Below are 20,202 nucleotides of genomic sequence, written 5' to 3'. Positions count from 1 at the left end.
ATCAAGCATTCCAGAAAATACTACGCCTCGACGAAAGCAAATTCCTCTTGTACGCATCAACAACTAAATGCTCGTACGACCACTTCCATCAAGCATTCCAGAAAATACTACGCCTCGACGAAAGCAAATTCCTCTTGTACGCATCAACAACTAAATGCTCGTACGACCACTTCCATCAAGCATTCCAGAAAATACTACGCCTCGACGAAAGCAAATTCCCCTCGTACGCATCAACAACTAAATGCTCGTACGCATCAATAACCACTTCCATCAAGCGTTCCAGAAAATTCTACGCCTCGACAAAAGTGCATTCCTTTCTTACGCATCAACAAACCACCACCATCGGTCAGGCGATTCCAGAAACACTATAAAAGGAGGTACAACCCAAACAACGCCAGTCGACCCACAGCAGCAAGCGTCGACACACAGCAGCAGACCAGTCAACATACAGCTCCTGACCAGCCACCACTACACTACGCGGACTTGGAAGATCAACCAGCCGGACGAGCCAGCAACACACTGCCGTATCCAGAGACCTTCCGAACATAGCCGAACAACGAGCCAGCAACACACTGCCGCATCCAGAGACCTTCTGAACATAGCTGAATGCCGAGCCAGCGACACTCTACCATATCCAGAGACCGCTGAACGACATACTTTTGCCCACAAATACCATACCTTTGTACAACCATAGGCAAACAATAAAACTTTATAAAACTAGCACAACAGTGTTTCGTTAGGCCGGGATACGGTCAACACATTGTACCCCGCCTACAAAGTCCAAAGTAGAGTATGCCTTTGGGACTTGAAAGACAAAAGCTACAGTGATAGGACGGCAAAGAGACGAGCATGGGACGAAATTTTAAAAATTGTTACGATCGAGGCAGATTGCAGTTTCGCCCCTCAATGCGGCCGCGATCGTCCGGAATTGCTACCGGACGATCCGGCAAGTGTGCTGAGGTCCTAAAATCTCGATCACGGAACATCTGGCACTCGAGTTCTTGTTAGTACAATATTTCGCGATTGATGAAGTTTTCGGGTGCCAGATATTTACCGAGTAATCACCGAGCCATTTTATAGGGCTCAGTAACAAAACGGGACAGTGTCGAAACAGCGCGAAGCATAGAAATATAAATATTATATGCGGGAATTTCAATCATTGCAAGCACTAGCAAACTTTGTCTAGAAAATTTTGTCTTGTGCTTCTTTGACGCTACACCGTTTTATACAATACATTCTGTTGGCCTCGTTTTAAACAAAACAATTTTTTTTCTTTTTTTCCAGGAATGACAAATAGTTAAGTTTTTTTACTTTTGCCGAGGGTGGATTCAATCAGTTTCAGCCGTTTGTTTGGAGGCGTTCTGCTGCATTTGCACGAGGCTAATTTATTATTTAGATACTCTATTAAGCCAAGGTATAATTAGCCTTGTGTAAATAGGAATTTATAGACAATGAAATGTCTTATGCTGCATTTACACGAGGCCAATATTGGCTTGACTTAGTGGAATGCAGGCCTAATAAGAGGGGGGTACCAGCTGATGCTAATAATTAGAATCCGGCCCCTAAACGGGCCCGAGTTATATTTTATAATATTTTAATTATGACTAACTTTTATGCCAAAAACTAATAATTAAAAAACCCGGAAAACAAAACAGCTTGCACTAATTAAAAACATAAACAAAATTTTCTTACGTATGTGTAATGAAAAAAATGTAATGGGTTCGTAATTACACCAAGGCTTGGATTTTTTCTTTGTGGATCTGATGGAATGTCTTAACAATTGGCCTCGTCTAAATGCAGCATTAGTTAAGCATTGTTGACTCCCAGTCATCATCAGTTTATCAGTAGGCACTAATCGAGAATACTACTGGTCTTCACCACTCTTCTGATCTTTTGGCTTCTAACTGACTCAATTGTCTGCAAGCGACGAAATATGTGTCTACAAGGTTACAAGGCCGTCGTGCGGCTCGCGGATTGGTGAAAAATTGGAACACGCTGTATGTTTCCACGCCGTCAAATACCGCGGTATCCACCGCTAGTGTTAACGCTGCCAATATGACGGGTGGAAGGAAGTAAAGTGAGATCTACCAACATGGGCGAATCGAGTCCAGATCGCAGGATAGCAATTCAGGTTCGACCATGTTGTAGTATAGTCAGAATTTGTTCCCATTCTAAATTTCTGGTTTATTATCGAAAAAAAAACCCACAATTTCCCTGACCTTGTATCTCTAATTAAATTGACACCAGTGATCTATATATGTACAAGTTATTTGCAAATAATTCACTCACATGCAAAAATTTTACATTAAATATAATGTATTTGAAATTTTTTATTGTTGAATTTGTTTTAGTTGATCTATTTAAATTAAATCATTGTCTTAAATAAATTAATTTAAAAATCAGTTAAGCGAATTAACCCTGGAAAGAATATATATTTTCTATATATAGTGACTAACTTTGGCTTTTTGAATCGACACAAGATCTGGCTGCACTTTGTATGATTTAAGTTTCACGCGGTGCGTATTTTGACAGCTGGGTGAGGCTTGAGGCTTCATGATCTTGATTGGTTTTCGAGTATGAGAGATGCCAGGTGTGACGGTTATTTTTATTATTTTATTTACAACTAAATTTTATCTTACATTCAAAAAAATAATATCCCCTGATATTATTTGTTATTAAGATTGGTATTCTTTACTTCATAAAATTATTTTCTTTTATTTCAAGGGATTATAAATCCAAAAATGAATCAAAGAGACACAGTGATTCATCAAAATCGCCCTCTCGGGAGAAAAGTTCAAAATATAAGCGCCCATCAGTGAATATTAAAAGAGAAAACTCCAGGAGTCGTTCGAGATCCATCAAAAGATCAACGAAGCGCAGATCACATTCGCCTAAATATGATTCGAAAGATCACTCAAAATTGTCTCGAACTCGTTCCAAATCACCCAGGCCTAGAAAATCTAGACATTCACAATCTCCAAAAAGGAGATTAGAGTCACCAGATTATCGGTCAAAATTGCCAATCAATGATCGACGATTTTCTAGAAAACGTTCAAATTCCCCGAGGTCTTTAAAACCGAGAAATCGCAGAAGATCAAAATCAACCTCGAAATCTCGTAAACGATCCGTTTCGAGATCACCGAGGTCTTCAAATTTAAGAAATCGGAGGAAGTCGAGATCAATCTCAAAGTCACGGCGGCGATCTAGATCAAATACTCGACATCGCAGAAGGTCAAATTCAACGCATAAACATACATTGAAAAATGAAAATCATAACGAGAAAACAGAACCAAAAAGTTTTTCTACTCAAAAACAAGATCAAGATAGATGGCCAAATGATAAATTTCATGAAATTAATTCAAAAGATGGGCGATCTCAAAGAGAATACCAGTATGACAATAGAAATGGAGGTGGAGGTTATATTACATAATATTTTTTTAGTTTCTAAGTCTTGTGAATTTAGAAACAAATTAATTAATGAGCATTTTTTACATTTTAGGATTCAATGAAAATAGAAACAATACTTCTAGGCATTTTAAATCTCAAGAAGAAGAATTTTATGATGCCCGACGAGAAAAACGAGAACAAATAGGCAGTATTGGAATTCAATCACTATGGGGACATTCACCTCCTAGAATTGAGTATGATTTTCGTTCAATTTTTATTAAATATAATCATTATTTTATATATAGCAGATGGTTTTCGAGAGGAATTGATAATTGAGGTTAAGTGTCGATTAAAGAAATAATTTCTAATTAAGGAAAAGTATTCAATACATACATATATAAAATACTTTAATTCAACGTGTCAAAAAAAAATCGATTCGAAATCAGTAATAGATTAGCAAAGTTACATAAAATTTATATGAATGTGAATGTGCCTGCGAATACTATTTCATACCTTATTTATTTTAATTTGAATTCAATTTCATACTATAACATACAAATTATAATTTATATATCTTACCAATAATAAATTTTCGTCATACAGATCTGATGATGAAGGCTCCGAAAAAGATTCAAAGAAAAATAAAAAGGTTTCTAAGGACGTTAAAAAGAAGTTAAAGAAATTAAAGAAAAAATTAAAAAAGGCTAAAAAAGCGAGGAAAAAAGATAAGACAAAAAAATCAAATGATTCTTCTGATTCTTCGGATAGTGAAGTTTGGATAGAAAAGGGAAGTAAGTAGTTTTTATTCAATACTATTTATAATATTATTTCCACAGTTAAATGCTACTATTATAATGTGAATGGTTTTTTCAACAAGTGAATGATTTACATGTTTTTCAATATAAATTTTTATTTTAGAAGAATCGGTTGAAAGTATGATTGATGGAGATGATGAAATTGGCGGAGAAATCGGTCCTGTGCAGAAGGCACAAGTTTCACTTAACCACCAAGACTTTGGACATGCTTTACTTCCGGGAGAAGGTGCTGCGATGGCCGCCTATGTTGCAGAAGGTAAAAGAATACCTAGAAGAGGTGAAATTGGACTAACGAGTGATGAAATTGCACAATATGAATCAGTTGGATATGTCATGAGTGGAAGCAGGTAACTTAATAATTAATTAATTAATCCCTCAATTTACTTTTATATCGGATTTAAAATTAAATTATTTATGCTTACAGGCATCGGCGAATGGAAGCTGTACGTATACGTAAGGAAAATCAAATCTACTCTGCAGATGAAAAAAGAGCTCTTGCCATGTTCAGTAAAGAAGAAAGAACCAAGAGAGAAAATATGATTCTTTCCCAGTTTCGAGAAATGGTTTCAGCAAAACTGGCTGATAAAGATAAGGGAAATAATAATTAGTACAATAAGAATTTTCTTAAATAAACTTTGTTTTTGTTAAATAAATAGATCAAAAATATTATGAAATTTTTTAGAGTTAATAGTATAGTAATTATTTTAGCATATAAATTTGTTCAACGATGTTTTATTATTAGAAGAATCATAAATACTGACATAATTTGATGATTAAATTTATCAAATTTTTAATTAAACAGCCTCATTTTAATTTTTTTTTTTTAATTATATCATTGTCATAATAAAATAAATTAAATTTGTTTAATTTAAAGGTTAATAAAAAACTCTATTAAGAAGATACATTTTATTTTAATAGCATAATCTCACAAATATTGATAAATTTCCAAAGGATTTAAGATTGTTGTTTCGTTGACCATTCCAGCCAGCTACCCTTATAAAATTTAGCACTGTAAAAATAATAATAAAAAGTTATCTCTGCATTCTGCATTCTGCTTATCATTTATCAATTATCACATTATAAATTATTTTTCAGGTATGTTAAAAGTAATAAAACTTTTATTTATTAGTTTTTACTCACTTTGTAAAGCCAAGTTTCAGAGCTGCTTCCATTCCTTTGTTGGCCCTTCCACCCATTTTACACGAAAACACTAGATTTGCATTTTTGTCAGGTAATTCTCTCCCATATTTAGACTGAAAGTCAGCCGCACTAGTATTTTGTAAAACGTTACTGAGATCAGCCACTGTAAATAGAATTGTTGGTGTTCAATTTGGTTCCGTTTGTATTTATATAAGATAACTCAAAAACATACTGACATGGAATGTTGATGCTTGCGGGAATTTGACCGGTTTCCTGGAGTTCATGAGGATCTCTTACATCAATCAACAACACATCTTTTCTATCCTTGTAGGTAAGAACGTCGTCATACAAAACCACTTTATCTTCTGCCATCTTGCTGGAAAAATTTCTTTTAGGAAAGTTTGTTGTAGATTGCTGAGTAGTTACAGTTTGAGGTGTTTTTTCTGCAAATTCAGAAACATTGGATTGTTTAAAATTAAAAGATTTAACTAGCAAGAAACATATTCAATGGTATAACTTGAGAAGAGACCGTTCAATCGTGCATTTTTTTAAACCAAAATTACATGCTCAATTTATTGACGCTTCATTATAGCAATATAAATACATAGATGACGATATGAAGAAAGTCAAATACGAAAAATATACTATGTCATCATCAGTGGCGTCACAAGACAGGTGCGAGGGGTGTTGAGCGTACCAGGTTTCACCATCCAGGGGTTGACAAAAATGAAAAATACATATAGCTACATAATTCTACAAATTTTAAATGAATTTACCGAAACCACTAGTCCTCCTGGGGATATGTTTGTTTACCTGAATTTCGTAGAAATATCAACGACACAATGCAAAAAAATTCAAACTCAAGAGTGGCTAGGGGTGCCATTATTGTCATTACTAGAACCTTCTACAAACTCATAGAGGAAAATAGAAGGTGAACGGTGGCTTGGGAGAAAGAAGCTCTCTTGGCTACGGAATATCAGGTCATGGATGAGACTCGGATTCGAAAAATTGTTTCCGCTTGCCCATTATAGGGCGGAATTCGCACGTGCCATAAACGATGTCTGCCCATGGTAGTTGCCTACGTCCGAATACGGATTCAGCATTAGAAGATAACTAAAGAAGTGTGGCTGATCCGATTGGTAGCCTGAATGATCAAGAAATCGCAATAAAGAGAAGAGGTAGGGCTAAAAAGAGGTTGGCAGGGGTGCAAACAAGGAACGCTTAGCTTACTTTACAAGAGGGCGATGTTTGAATGTATTGACAGTTTTCATTCTCCGAACTCTAGCTCAGATCAAGAACCATTAAGGAAGTACATAGCAGCTATGTTTCAGGCTATCCAAGGCAATAGTCTCATGTCCAGAGATCCATGAACAAGTTTATTTTGCCCACAAAAAATGGTTCAAATACTATTATCAACCTTTTTTTTGTAATCGTAAGTGAACCATAAAGGAGGTTTGTAATGAACACACGCAGATGAAAATAGTTAGCGAGTCCAGCTAAACATTTAATTATTATTTATGCATGCCTAAAGAAAGATGGCAGCACTAGTTCCAAACAATTATTATATCATATCGTATGTACATACATGCGTATGTCAAGATGGGTCAAATTTGGTTATCATGAAATGTCAAGTAAAATCTGAATCAGCAGTTACCTAATTAAGTATTTTATACCTATGATTGTTGTATGCAATTTATGCTTACCGAATTGTATGAATCGACAAGGTAGCCGGAAGAGACGAGGCGATGCGAAGGCAGCGAACCTTGTTGTGAACATTATTATATCCAGCGATACTCAAACAGCACGTCTGCTGTCACCGGCTTAACCTCTTTATTGCACAATAAAATTGTGCGTTTATTTCTCGACTTCTATCGAAATAGTTTGGATAAGGTAGACGATTGTTGAATATTGTAATCATTGTATTGGATTATTCACACCGAGCAAATTTTATTAAGTTATTTCAATACATTACGTACAATATTATAATTCTACTAGCGTTGTATTATATGAAATATCGGTAAACGGACTACTAGTCATATGTGAACATTCTTTAGTGTTAGAAAACATAAGCCAAGTTCAGATCTGAAAATCCCCTCTGGAGAAAGTCTGAAATGGCAGTCAGTAATAAAATATTTAGGAGTAACGTTTGATAAAAGAATGAGATGGGCACCTCACATTGAGGCAGCGAAATGCAAGGCGATGGGGGGTATATCCTCAATATATCCAATATTTAATCGCCATAGTTCTTTATCAACGCTAAATAAAATAAAATTATATCGCGCGCTCATATTACCATTATTAACCTATGCTTCACCTGTATGGAACAACGCCTCGAATACTAACCTTTCCAAGCTCCAAGTAATACAAAATAAATCCCTTAAAATAATTTATAATACACCCATATATACTAACCTGAAAAAACTGCATGCTATATATAATATTCCGTTTGTTACTGACATTACTAACAAACTAACCAGTAGATTCTATGAAAGAATCACTAATAACCATACTAACACACTTGTGAAGAGTCTCGGTGATTACAACAAAATGTCTATACCCTTCAGGTATAAACACAGATTACCTAAACACAATCTGCTTTAGGTCATCGACTTTAGAGAGTCTTTAATTAATATTATGTATTAGATGTATTATGAACATTTATAAGGATTGTAAATAGGTTTTTGAGCTCTTTTTCCTATTATGCTTTAGATTAACATTAGAATAATATAATACTGTGATTACTAACCAAATTAAACTAAAATTGTAAAATAGAAAATGATCAGTAGATCAGTAGCTATTAAAATAGATATAAGATGTATTGTGAACATAATTTCGTAATAATAAAAAGCATTAAAAAATCAAAAAAAAAAATATGTGAACCAGTCACAGGACAACCAGTCGCTCTAGATCGGTCACACGTGATCACCCGTTACACTAAAATTGGTCACGAGAAAACTGGTTGACCGATTTTAGGGTGTGACCAGATTTCTCGTGACCACTTTTAGGGTTCACATTTGACTAGTAATCACCGAACCGAGATATCGATGAACGGGTTACATTCCAAATGTGAATCGATACCAGGATAACCGGCGCTACGAAAATCGCTCGCGCGGTTTCCTTTTGCACAGGAAAATTGTCATACAAATGTTTTTTTTCACGAGATTTGGGCAGTTTTATGTACGGTAATTTTCCTGTGAATTTTGAATGACGAATTTTCGTGCGACAAGAGATCCGCTCGAGCGATTTTCGTAGCGGCGGTTATCCTGGTAGCGATTTACATTTGGGATGTAATCACCTAACTGAAATATCATCGCATGTTTGTTGGCGTATTAAGTTATTAAATAAAAAAAAAATTAAAAGAAATGTGTCGGTCTTGTGTTCGATCCGCATGCGTTCAAATTTTTTTCAAATACCTTTAAAATATATTTAATTGTTTAATATGAAAAAAAAATGTTAAAACTACCTACCTATCTACATATAAACAATATAAAACACCAATAGAAAAATTAATGAATATATCACTACTAATTATAAATTGAGAACGTGGATTTATTATATTACATTAAGTGATCTACTTTTACAATTATTTGTTGAAAATCAAGACATAACAAAGTATTGTCAAGTGAATTTCATTGTTTTATAAAATATGTAGTAATATTCCAAAATTATTTATTTAAAAAACAAAATAAGAGCAATTTTTCATCCATGCCTAAGCGATCAGAATGTGGAATTATTTTTCAAGAAAGTATATTTAATGTATTCGAATATTTTACTAATTTCATATTCGATATTCAAATATATAATTGATTTTATGAATATTTGGGACCCCTAATCTCTTTCAGTGTTGTTTATTACAACCATTTTACTATGTTGGGGAATGTGTACGTGCTAGATTTTTGTTTAAATAATTCTAAAAGAATAAGAATAGCCTTGTAAAAAGTATTTAGATATATTTAAAATTAAACGAATTTCGTTTCTATTACGTAGTTGAAAATCGCTTAGTCATAAACATCGAAGCCAAATTGCGCACGCTGTAAAATCAATATACAAATAAATTATACATCGTAAATGGCTCAGTGATTATACCTAATCCCCAATGATCAATATTTTTGATTGGGCAGTTAAAATGTCTTTAAAAATACATCATCAATATTGCATTGATAACATGTCTACGAAATACACGTTTATATATCACAATTGCAAGTCATCTTTCACAATTTAGAATAACATATTTAATTTAGTAAATCGCTATATTTTCCTTGTTGTCTTTCTAATAATAAAACGTATAAAATAATAATTTGTAAGCACCACGGTTACTAAAATTATAATGAATAACCAGTTTTTGTTTTAATATACTAAAAAATTTGCTTATTATGATTCTTGGTTTCTTGTCGTTGACGTTATTTCTGCATGTCAATATTTTTAATGAATAATGTATTATTTTTATTATTTTACAAATGACAGTAAAATAGGCACTAAATTTGGAAAGCACTGATTTGAGCAACCATGTTTGTAAGAGATTTGAGTGTACATATTTCATGCAAAGCCAATCTAGTGGATATACAGGTAAGACGCAATAGCGCTTCTGATATAAACACATTAGTGATTTGATTAGTGAGTTGATATTAATTTAATTCACGGGAAAAAATTGTTTTCTTGTTGGATATTCAACTCTCTTCAGATTATATTTCTTATTTTTAATTTATGTAGGCGTTTATTAAAGGAAAACAATAAATACAATTTAAAATGTAAAACTTTTTGATTGATTTTTGTTTAATGTACTGTAAAAAGTTATTTTTTTAAATGATTTTTTATATCAGATTAAAAACGATTAGATAGTTAGACAATAAAGATTAACCAGTTATATTTAACCATAACAAACAAACTGAACTGGCGTGACTGCGATAATAGATAGTACTACATACATATGTAGATATCAAAACATATTTTAGGTCAAATTTTGTCCAAAACCAGCAGCAATTTTTTACAAGACTTTTACATAAACATATGTTTCACTTCGCTAATGGTTCAGGCAATATTCCTACATTCTTCCGATCGGTTTTGCTTTGCTAACTTTTACCTGTGCTTTGCATTCAAATTTCGTTTAAACTATTATTATGAAATAGATTCTGTAGTATACATTTTGTGAAACTTTTTATAATACTGTTATATTTATGTGTGTCAGATTAACTGTTAAATATGAGTCGCACTGTATCTTATGAAGAGGTTTTGGATATTTCACAAAATGGAGGGGCAATATTGATCGATGTTAGAGAAGTAAATGAGATTGAAGAAACTGGATTGATTCCCAAAAGTTTAAATATTCCCAGTAAGTCTTTACTTTTCTCGTATATATATTTTTATTTGAAAAATATGAAATTATTTACTCCCAAAAGTACTACGCAATGCTTCATGTCTCTTGTTTGCTGACGACGTTAAACTATTCTTTGCTGTTAAGGATGAGAGGCAAGCCTCTCTCCTTCAAGCTGATATTAACGCTGTTTTAGAGTTCAGTTCCAGTTTAGGGCTTGAACTGAATACTAGTAAATGTGCTATTATGAGTTATGGACGTGCGAATTCGCTCTATTGTCACGGATATTCCATTGGATCCGTATTGTTGAAGCGCGTGGAATCAATGGTCGACTTGGGTATCACTTTTGATCCTCAATTCACCTTTCACAACCACATCAAGACAATCGCTGACGTTTCCTTTCGTCGACTTGGATTTGTCTTGAGATATGCTAGATTATTCTCCAACCCCTTGTCTTCTCGCTTGCTTTTCAACTCGCTTGTTAGAAGTAAGCTAGAGTATAATGCAATTGTGTGGAATCCGCACGAAGCAAACTACTCTCTTATTATAGAAAAAGTGCAAAAAGCATTTCTTCGTTTTCTTTATAAGAAAGAGTATGGGTACTACCCATATCTCTATCCTACTCCTTTCCTTTTGGGCATGCTTGGGTATAATTCCCTTGAACTTCGGAGAAACTTCTCGTTAATTCGTTTCGTTCTCCAGCTATTGCGTGGTAATACGTCATGCCCGTTGTTGCTGGAACAGTTGGGACTTTATGTCCCTAATAATTATGTGCGTGGTAGACATCATCATTTAATGGTTGTACCTGCTGCTCGCACAGTTCTTTTTCGAATGGCTCCTATTCCAAGAGCTATTCGACTTCTCAATGAAATCGTTGCTGCTGTCCCTGAATGTGATATTTTCCACCTTGGGGAGCGTAGATTGTCGGATATTATCTTAACATATTTATCTGGTAACCTGCGCTCATCATTACTTTCTTAATTTGAATGTGATGAATGAGTGGAATCTTAATCTACTCTCTTCCATTTGGGCCTCGCTGTGATTTTATTTTTTATTCATATTTTGTTTTATTTTATTTTATTTTTTCTTTCTCTTTTGTACATTTTTATATACTATTTTAATTTTGATCAGTGTAAACAAAGAATGGGATTTATGGATTTTATTTTTAATTTTTACACTTTTGTTATTTTTTTTTTTCTCTCTGAATGATGTATTATTTTCCTTTTGTTACTTTTTTTGTAATTTTATTTTACCATGTTTTCTGCTTTTGCTTTTTTCCTTTATTTACAGTTTACTTGTTTTTATATCATGTTTTTATATATTTTTCAAATGTAGGCCATTGTGGCGCATTAGGTTCTTCCTGTAATGCCACAATGGTCCAAAACTATTAAATAAATATGACACTAATAAAATTATTCTCATATGATTTAATGAGTAATTACATATTAGGTGCGACTTTTTTTTTATCAGTTTTATATTTTAGTGAATCAAGTATTAAAGGAACTCAATGCTGCAGAGAAAGATTTTCTGGCAAAATATAATGTTGAGAAGCCAAAAAATGACACATATATTGTCATTACATGTCGATCAGGAAGACGTGCAGAAATCATTATGAATGATTTAGAAAAAGAAGGGTATAAAAAGTAAGTATTCAAGGAATATTAAATGAAATAAATTACTTTGCGTAGATTATATAAAATATAAAATTATAGTTGCAAGTATTACGCTGGAAGTTGGTTGGAGTGGGCTAGCAAGAATGGAAAATAAATCTACAAAACACAACATCATAATAATAATAAAAGCAAAATCAAATTTTAAAGGCTCTATTTTTTTATATTCTTGATACAATCCTATTTATATAAATCATTGATATGAATTTATGGGTATTATATAGCAACATAAAGATATTTAGTATAAAAATAATAATTAACAGAGTAAAATATCGTATATTCATAGTAATGTTAATCTCAGTATTAATTCTGTTGGAAAACTCTGAGGGATACAAATCAATGTTTATATATATATATATATATATATATATATATACATATATATAAAAAAAGATAAAGTAAAAAAACTAATAAAAAGCTTGTAAAAAACAATCAACGAAAATATCACATTCATCTGCTCACTTCTCAATTGGAAACTCTAAAATAATTGCTTTGTCTTTCTATTATATTGTATTAATCATTTACGCTTTAGATAATGGTTAAAATAAATTTCTATAATAAATTTAGTTTTTTTTTTAATTATTAAAAAATATATTCTTTATATGTTCTTTTTTATAGCTTATATCTACATAGATACATATTTCGTGGTTGACCAAAGGTGAGAGTTATAAAATTATTGTCAGGTGCCTTTTATTTCATAGAATTTAAGTTTGGCTTTCAAAGTTTAAATAGATTTGGTTATTTTTTTGCATATACGAAATAATTTAAAACATTTTGGAAAATTTAAAAATATATTCAATTGATAAGTTTTTACTACAATAGTTATCAACAGTATGTATATATGTATGTGATATTAACTGATTAGTATTAATAATATGATCATGTTGGGAGTAAAAATATACCCACTAAAAATATGCTCCTTTTATTAAAACAAGCCTATTTCATTAACTCACAATTAAAAAGTACTGAATAAAAATAAATTACTGGCATCGAGACATAATTTGATATGTTTCATGAGTAAAACTGGTATTTTAATATGAATACTTGTTTATTTAATACTTAAATAGTACAAACATATAAAAACATTTTGAATAATTGATTAGCAACATTTCTATTATAAATATCAATAATAATACAAGTAAAAATTTTGCAATATACTATTACTAAAAATTATTATTTATTTCCTGTAATGTTCTGCAAATACTAATCATGAGATCCCAAGTTTCTTTGATGCTGTAAGGTACGTACACGTTTTTTTCTTTACTTTTATTTGTTGATCATAAGTATAAATTTAATTTAAGTATTTGGTTATACATATATTTCTATATAAGAAATTTAATAGCCAAAAACTCAACACCCAAAACAACAAGGAAAAGTTTTTTTAAAGCATTTTTTAATAAATACTTCAAAAACCTAAATTTATTTGAATTTTTATTTTATCTTTTATCATTCTGATTATGCTATGGAATAAGTTGCTTAGTAAATGTTTTTGTGAATACATACATACATATATAACACATATTTACACATATAAATCCGGTGTGGTCTGCAGAAATTCATATTTCAATCGTTCAGATTTATTTGTGTTTGCGTGCAGAATGCGAAGACCATGTGATCAGCTGATTCTACATGAAATTTTCACTGAATGCAAGTACATGCTTTTGAACATAACATATGTATGTATGTACTCTATGGAAGCGATTAATGTAGATATCTATTAAATAGTATAAAACGCTTTATTCTGGTCTGAAGAACTTACCAAAACATGCTACTTGATATAAAATTCCACTGACATCGGTTAAAAAATACCATTTCATAAACAAGTCTGGTTTAATTCTACGAAATGAAAAAAAAATTCAAACACTTTTCATTATATATATGTTCGATAACATCAAAAGGTTAATTTGACAATTTAATAAAAACAAAATAAAATAAATTTAATCAAAGAAACTGTGAATGCATATTAGACTGTGACTTATTGTATTTGCCAATTTCTAAGGTAGCTCAAAACTGATAAGCTAAAATGATATCAATTATAGACTAAAATGGGAGATTCATAAAAATATAATATAAACTTAAAGTATGTATATCCAGTACATTTATAATGAATCGGCAGCTTTGAATACATACACTCATTCCTCTCATAACCAATCATGTGGAATTTCATTACCACGTAACAAAACGTAAACTGAATTCAATAGTTTGATTTAAGATAAATATAGGTATGAATGATGGCACTATGATTTATCCATCAAATTTAGGATAATTTTTCAGAAATAAATTTATGAGGCACGAGTGTCCATTTAAAATATATTTAAAAAGTACAAAAATTTATACAGAATGTGTATTTGTCATTAGTATATGTAGATGCATAGTAACAGAATAAATTGATAAAGTAATATATTTACATTTCAAATATCATAATATTGATTGATATATGTATTAGTAAAAATATTGGAAAAAAATCAATAGCATGACATTCGAATAAATCGATATTTATGAAGTTTACAAATAAAGCATTTTTTGACTCATAAACTCAACTAAAACACGATACAATTAAAATCTTAAATATTATATATATGTACATTCATTTAAATTTAGTTATCATTGGGTTTCAAAGGAGGGCACCAGAATGCAGCAATAGGTATGTATATGTATCAAAAATTTAGTTACCATTCAGTATTATCCTTTTTCGACTGACACAATGTATTTGTAAATTTAATAAGCTATATTTAAGGTGGCTAGTATTATGTAAGTAAAAGAATGAGTATTTTACAGACCTCATCGCCCTTTCACCCTTTCATAATCAATCAAAAGAAATATCACACATACTATAAATTTAAAAAAACAGTCTAATTAAAACCAGAAAAAATAGAAATACATACAATTTTATTTACATTCCACTATAAAAATATGTAAAACGATATATAAGAAACATATTTTATAGTGAACTGTTTTTTCCATTAACCACGTTGTTTAAAGATTTCATGAAAATCGTGATTAATAAAAAGCCAGTACGGTTTACCTTCATTTCATCATTTTAACAATATAAAAACATTTTTCTGAATATATATATATTTATAAATGTATTATATGTATATGAATAATATAGTTATTACTATGAAGTAACATTAGCCCATCTACATCGGAGAACTTACTTTTACGGTCAAGTAGAAAATTCCTCTAGCAAACAATAATAAAGCTAACAGGAATGCACCAACGTAAGCCACGTAGATTCCACCATAGCCTCTTACCAATGTATATGTACCGACAGTCACACCAATTCCTATTAAAAGAATGATAAATCCCAACACGAAGAATAAGATTGCACGATGTTGTGAAAACGTAGGCCCAACTGACGAAACTTTTCGACAATGAGGGCATCGTGCCAACGCATTATTTAATGTGTTAAACTGAAAATATATATATTGTTTAAATTAAATGATTAATACTGATATGTAAAATTAATATTAAAAAAATTAAAAGGTTTACAACTTACTAAGAATGTTTCTGAGCAATGAGCGCAACAAACACGACGCATACCAGGCATCGGAGGTACCGGCGGTGTAACCGGAGACGGAGCCAAATTGATTATTCTTTTGCAATTTGGCCTTGGACAGGCGATACGCTGAGAAGAGCTTTTGCAAATGAGAAGACAATTGCATGGACATCTAACATATTTTTTCCCCGGAGGAGCGTTACGTATAGGCTGTAATATGATCATAATACATAAACAAATATTTCACGTGAAGATTTCAAAACATATATTGCAAAAATATGAGCAAACTATCTAACCGTAGCTTCATTGCATTGTACACATTTGACCACATGCTGATCTCGCTTTCCAGATATATCAATCATCGCTTGGCACACTCTGCATGTCACCATTGGTACACCTCCGGTGACGGCTTGCTGATATGGTGGCGGGAATTCATCAGGTCCGATTGGCGAAACCGTGCTGAATGCTTGTTCTCCTAGCCGAAAGCGTTAAATTATTAATCAAGGATTACTTTAATTTGTTACAGAAAATATTTAGTATACTGTTTGTGTATAAGTTACAAGTATTTACTCCGGTTCGTCCAAGAACATACTAGTTTGTTCATATATAAACTATCGGTTTTAGTTTAACAGTAAAATAGACTCTCAACAGGTATCGCATGAAACTTTTATTTTTGAGATATCAAATTGCAAAGTATTTTAAATAAGAAATTGTATTGAAACGGCATTACAACGTTTCTATAATTCCTGTTTTCGCTGAGTTTTAAAACATTTAAACCCAGGCTACGCATACAAACATAGAATACAGGATTGAAGATGGAGCAAACGATTGAAAATACTTAAATAGTTTATGCATGAACAAACTAGTTCTTTGTGTACAATATATCTGGCCAGATTGATTCGTACATGAACAAGCAAGTATATTCATGAACGAACGAAACGTACACAGTAATCAATTGGTAGTGAGTGTATCATTGTAATGTGATACAGAATATTTGCCGTTCCACGTTGATTGAAAGTCTCAATTGCAAGACGTTTTAAGATGTGTACACAAAGAATATTTAACAATAAACAATTAAGATAATTTGAGATAGCTTATAAATAAATATTTATAAATATAGATATAAGTAATAACTTTACTAGAATTTATACTATTAACGACTATGTATGTATGTATATAGATATTACATATTGATAATTATGTATATAAGATTTAACATCTTGTTAAAAAAATTTAATTGATATGTATGCTATTCTAATTACATATTTGTTGGTCTTTTGTTACCGAGGGATCATATTACTGTGTGTACTCAAAACATACATATCTATATGTAAATAATTACAATATTAGTTCTGTTAAATTGAACGAAAAAAATCGTAAACTGTAACAGTGATAACATCAATATTTATCATTCCTTTTTTAAAAGCTTCACTCAACATTCTTAATTGTCAACATTGTCATTACATTATATGATGAAACATACATACATACATACATGCTTCGTAAAACATCAGTTTTCTGTAATTAAATAGGAATTGAGACGATCCAGATAACGAAAAAACTAGTAAATCAAGTAGGAAAAAAAATAATTTTTAGCATTTTTTTGCTTTTGTATAAAATATACGAAAATGCAAGCTTCGAATTTTTCATTTCATGCTTTAATGCGCCAACATAGGACACGAAACAACAAATTAGCTTGTTTTGTACAATCAGCTGTTTTATATATTATATGTCTTGTGCAATCTGGATAGTTGAGATTATATGTACTTATATATTTCTAATACAAGATGAATTTTTAACCCTACAAATTGTCTTTTGTAACTTGTTAAATCCAGGAATTCGGTGCAGAATATCTTGGTATACGTCAAATACAGGACGCAGCTAAACAAAGGGGCAAAGGTGGTGAAACAAAACAACAGCGATAAACGAACGACGATCGTAGAGACATTGTGTGGGAATATATATATATATATATATCAAGGATAATTAGTCGTAGTGAAGGTAAGAGTAAGAGTGAGAGTGAGAGTGAGGAGTTGAGGAATACCGGCTGGTTCAGGAGTCTGATGCAGCAGCGGCTCGCGCTCCCCTTCCTTGCCGTCACCCATGTCGATAGTGAAGAGTGAAGAGCGTTGGGCGAGGAGCTGTCAACGTTCGGACGAGTGGTCGGTAATCTGAGACAGAGAGACTTGGAGACAGAAACAACTTCTGTCACTTGGAGAGAAACGTCACCGGCCCCAAATGACGCACAATCGATAGCGGCTGATAAGACACCAGCGCCACTTGCACTCTCTTCACGTTCACACTTCTCACTTCTCCATTAGCCTTCTTTTATTCTATGATATACGTACTATACTATTCCAATTGCATGCTATATGTACACTTTACAATATACTGTACAATACTCGTCTGAAATACGCCCTGGTTTACGTTTAATCTTTTCACTGAGTGTACAATACTATTATTATAGCTGGCAACATTATTATATTATCGGCTCGAAACGTATTCGGAAGTCAGCTGTTGAAGTCAATTGGGACTTAAATGCCAGCTGATGATGAGCAGATTTAGACGGCCAGGATGCTTTAACCCACAAAAAATGATTCACTATTGTCCTACAAAGCAAGAAAGCAAAAAAAGAAGTTTGACAATAGTGAACCATTTATTGTTGGGTTAAAGCATTCTGGCTGCCTAAATCTGATGATAAGGCATAGGTGGGAGACTATTTGTAACAGGGCTGCGTTGATGTACATATTCCCAAATATTTGTAAACAAACTGCAATTTTTCATTCGAATGCGTTTCGTAGGGGTTTGGTGCAAACGATCGACAAGCGCCAGACAGACTGAACAACAGATTAACTGGATGGCTGCTTTAAACGCAATTCTCGACTTCACGAATGATAGATTGCACATCAGATGACGAGTAACCTTTCGATGTGCACAGATGCAATTATTAAAATTGAGTTGGATCTTTCTGGCGAGTTTAATAAGGCAAAATTCGGAACTAAAGTATCAGAAGCACAGAACGTATACAGGGTAGGTATGTCGGGACTTCGGGTAGATTTCGCTTAGTGTAAGTGCGAGCAGTGCGCACGCATAAGGTATACGTGTCGTTAATCTGTGGTTCAGTCTGTCTGGCGCTTGTCGATCGTTTGCACCGCATCGGTTTCGTAGACTTGTGTTAAAGCAGTAATTAAATATGATACACGGTGTTGAATGTAAAAACAAATACCCGGGAATTTTTGCCAGAAAACGCAAATATCGGAAGGCAAAGATCGAAAATCACTTTTCCTCTCGTATTAATGTGCGCGCGCAGAATACGGGAGGAAAAGCATGTTCCTCTTGTTCCTGTTGTATCCTGCTTGCGCAAATTAAGTGAGTATATCCGTGAGTGTGTACCGTTTACCATGCACCATTTTTTTTTGATCTTTCGACTTAAGATCTTTCGATTTTCGATCTTTGCCTTCCGATATTTGCGTTTTCTGTCGTTTAACATTCTGTTTCGTCACGTAGACCCATATTGCATCTGCATTGTACTAGCTTCACACTCAGATGATTGACTTCTAGCCAAACAACCCTGCACCCAGGGGAAAATAATATCATCATACAGTTGTACATAAAATGACCTCCAGACAATGATCGCTAGACACATGCGCCTGCACCTAGAAGAAAACATTAATTGCACGGCTGCATAGATTATGACCCCCGGACAACAGCCTCTAGACACTCGTCAAACGATCCGGAAAGCGCGAACGTACAAGAATACCATCGAGCGAACGAACCCTAAAACTAATCCCATCGCACAGCTGCATCACGCGGCCTCCATGCAATGACACCGACACACAGCGGCGTATCGAACTTAAGTATATAAACCAGCGCAACAGCCCCAGACCCCACACAAACTTGCCGTGAACTACTTCAAGTCTCTCGGCAAAATAGACAATCCCCTGATCAATTCCCTCAGTGTGACCAAACTCACGTCCAATCAAAGACCCATCGACATTCTGAATATGGGTATGTAGGAATCTCGTCGTCGTCATCGTCATCGAAACCTTCGAGAATATTCCGCAACAACAAAATACATCGAGCGGAACAGCATCAAGCATTCCAGAAAATACTACGCCTCGACGAAAGCAAATTCCTCTTGTACGCATCAACAACTAAAAGCTCGTACGACCACTTTCATCAAGCATTCCAGAAAATACTACGCCTCGACGAAAGCAAATTCCTTTCGTACGCATCAACAACTAAATGCTCGTACGCATCAACAACCACTTCCATCAATCGTTCCAGAAAATTCTACGCCTCGACAAAAGTGCATTCCTTTCTTACGCATCAACAAACCACCACCATCGGTCAGGCGATTCCAGAAACACTATAAAAGGA

At 33.0% G+C, this 20,202-nt stretch overlaps 4 protein-coding genes across 8 annotated transcripts; 2 read left to right on the top strand and 2 right to left on the bottom strand.

The window, feature by feature from the left end:
- Positions 1-2,488: 2,488 nt before the first annotated feature.
- On the top strand, positions 2,489-5,250 carry LOC143916400 (uncharacterized). 2 transcript variants are annotated; one of them, XM_077437493.1, is made up of 6 exons: positions 2,489-2,590; positions 2,725-3,416; positions 3,500-3,641; positions 3,991-4,178; positions 4,306-4,549; positions 4,627-5,250. In XM_077437493.1, exons 1-6 carry the CDS (start codon positions 2,577-2,579, stop codon positions 4,808-4,810), a joined length of 1,464 nt encoding a protein of 487 aa, XP_077293619.1. In that variant the 5' UTR covers positions 2,489-2,576; the 3' UTR covers positions 4,811-5,250. The 2 variants fall into 2 exon arrangements, with proteins under 2 accessions (XP_077293619.1, XP_077293620.1); XM_077437494.1 differs by having other exon boundaries at positions 2,725-3,410; positions 4,627-5,249.
- LOC143916402 (rhodanese domain-containing protein CG4456-like) lies at positions 4,839-10,263 on the bottom strand. Of its 3 annotated transcripts, XM_077437499.1 has the most exons (6): positions 10,215-10,261; positions 7,319-7,448; positions 7,046-7,210; positions 5,579-5,785; positions 5,343-5,505; positions 4,839-5,211 (listed from the first exon to the last, which is right to left on the bottom strand). In XM_077437499.1, exons 3-6 carry the CDS (start codon positions 7,116-7,118, stop codon positions 5,157-5,159), a joined length of 498 nt encoding a protein of 165 aa, XP_077293625.1. In that variant the 5' UTR covers positions 7,119-7,210; positions 7,319-7,448; positions 10,215-10,261; the 3' UTR covers positions 4,839-5,156. The 3 variants fall into 3 exon arrangements, with proteins under 3 accessions (XP_077293625.1, XP_077293622.1, XP_077293623.1); XM_077437496.1 differs by lacking the exon at positions 7,319-7,448 and having other exon boundaries at positions 10,215-10,263; XM_077437497.1 differs by having other exon boundaries at positions 7,046-7,448.
- Positions 9,343-13,229, top strand: LOC143916403 (rhodanese domain-containing protein CG4456-like). Of its 2 annotated transcripts, XM_077437501.1 has the most exons (5): positions 9,343-9,541; positions 9,807-9,908; positions 10,528-10,671; positions 12,137-12,296; positions 12,366-13,229. In XM_077437501.1, the coding sequence occupies exons 3-5, from the start codon at positions 10,542-10,544 to the stop codon at positions 12,418-12,420; spliced, it is 345 nt and encodes a 114-aa protein (XP_077293627.1). In that variant the 5' UTR covers positions 9,343-9,541; positions 9,807-9,908; positions 10,528-10,541; the 3' UTR covers positions 12,421-13,229. The 2 variants fall into 2 exon arrangements, with proteins under 2 accessions (XP_077293627.1, XP_077293626.1); XM_077437500.1 differs by having other exon boundaries at positions 9,343-9,908.
- Positions 13,230-13,356: 127 nt separating this feature from the next.
- LOC143916401 (type 1 phosphatidylinositol 4,5-bisphosphate 4-phosphatase) lies at positions 13,357-18,249 on the bottom strand. Its single transcript, XM_077437495.1, has 4 exons — positions 17,867-18,249; positions 16,119-16,297; positions 15,823-16,032; positions 13,357-15,736 (listed from the first exon to the last, which is right to left on the bottom strand). The coding sequence occupies exons 1-4, from the start codon at positions 17,925-17,927 to the stop codon at positions 15,464-15,466; spliced, it is 723 nt and encodes a 240-aa protein (XP_077293621.1). The 5' UTR covers positions 17,928-18,249; the 3' UTR covers positions 13,357-15,463.
- Between the last annotated feature and the right edge of the window lie 1,953 nt (positions 18,250-20,202).

Source organism: Arctopsyche grandis, chromosome 9 (assembly GCF_051622035.1).
Source record: "Arctopsyche grandis isolate Sample6627 chromosome 9, ASM5162203v2, whole genome shotgun sequence".
NCBI classification, from domain to species: Eukaryota; Metazoa; Arthropoda; class Insecta; order Trichoptera; family Hydropsychidae; genus Arctopsyche; species Arctopsyche grandis.
Note: the sequence above shows the minus strand (reverse complement) of the source record. Positions and strands in the feature narration are given on the sequence as shown.

Bases quoted from the DNA above. Each gene is read 5' to 3' on its own strand.
- LOC143916402 (XM_077437496.1), bottom strand. From the start codon at position 7,118: ATGTTCACAACAAGGTTCGCTGCCTTCGCATCGCCTCGTCTCTTCCGG. The intron at 5,786-7,045 runs GTAAGCATAAAT...CTGAATTTGCAG, and splicing joins TTGTCGATTCATACAATTCG to AAAAAACACCTCAAACTGTA. The intron at 5,212-5,342 runs GTGAGTAAAAAC...TTATTTTTACAG, and splicing joins CTGAAACTTGGCTTTACAAA to TGCTAAATTTTATAAGGGTA.
- LOC143916401 (XM_077437495.1), bottom strand. From the start codon at position 17,927: ATGGGTGACGGCAAGGAAGGGGAGCGCGAGCCGCTGCTGCATCAGACT. The intron at 16,298-17,866 runs GTATTCCTCAAC...GCTTTCGGCTAG, and splicing joins TCAGACTCCTGAACCAGCCG to GAGAACAAGCATTCAGCACG. The intron at 15,737-15,822 runs GTAAGTTGTAAA...ATATATTTTCAG, and splicing joins ATTGCTCAGAAACATTCTTA to TTTAACACATTAAATAATGC.
- LOC143916403 (XM_077437501.1), top strand. From the start codon at position 10,542: ATGAGTCGCACTGTATCTTATGAAGAGGTTTTGGATATTTCACAAAAT. The intron at 10,672-12,136 runs GTAAGTCTTTAC...TTTATATTTTAG, and splicing joins CAAAAGTTTAAATATTCCCA to TGAATCAAGTATTAAAGGAA. The intron at 12,297-12,365 runs GTAAGTATTCAA...ATAAAATTATAG, and splicing joins GAAAAAGAAGGGTATAAAAA to TTGCAAGTATTACGCTGGAA.
- LOC143916400 (XM_077437493.1), top strand. The intron at 3,642-3,990 runs GTATGATTTTCG...TTCGTCATACAG, and splicing joins CATTCACCTCCTAGAATTGA to ATCTGATGATGAAGGCTCCG. The intron at 4,550-4,626 runs GTAACTTAATAA...TTATGCTTACAG, and splicing joins TATGTCATGAGTGGAAGCAG to GCATCGGCGAATGGAAGCTG.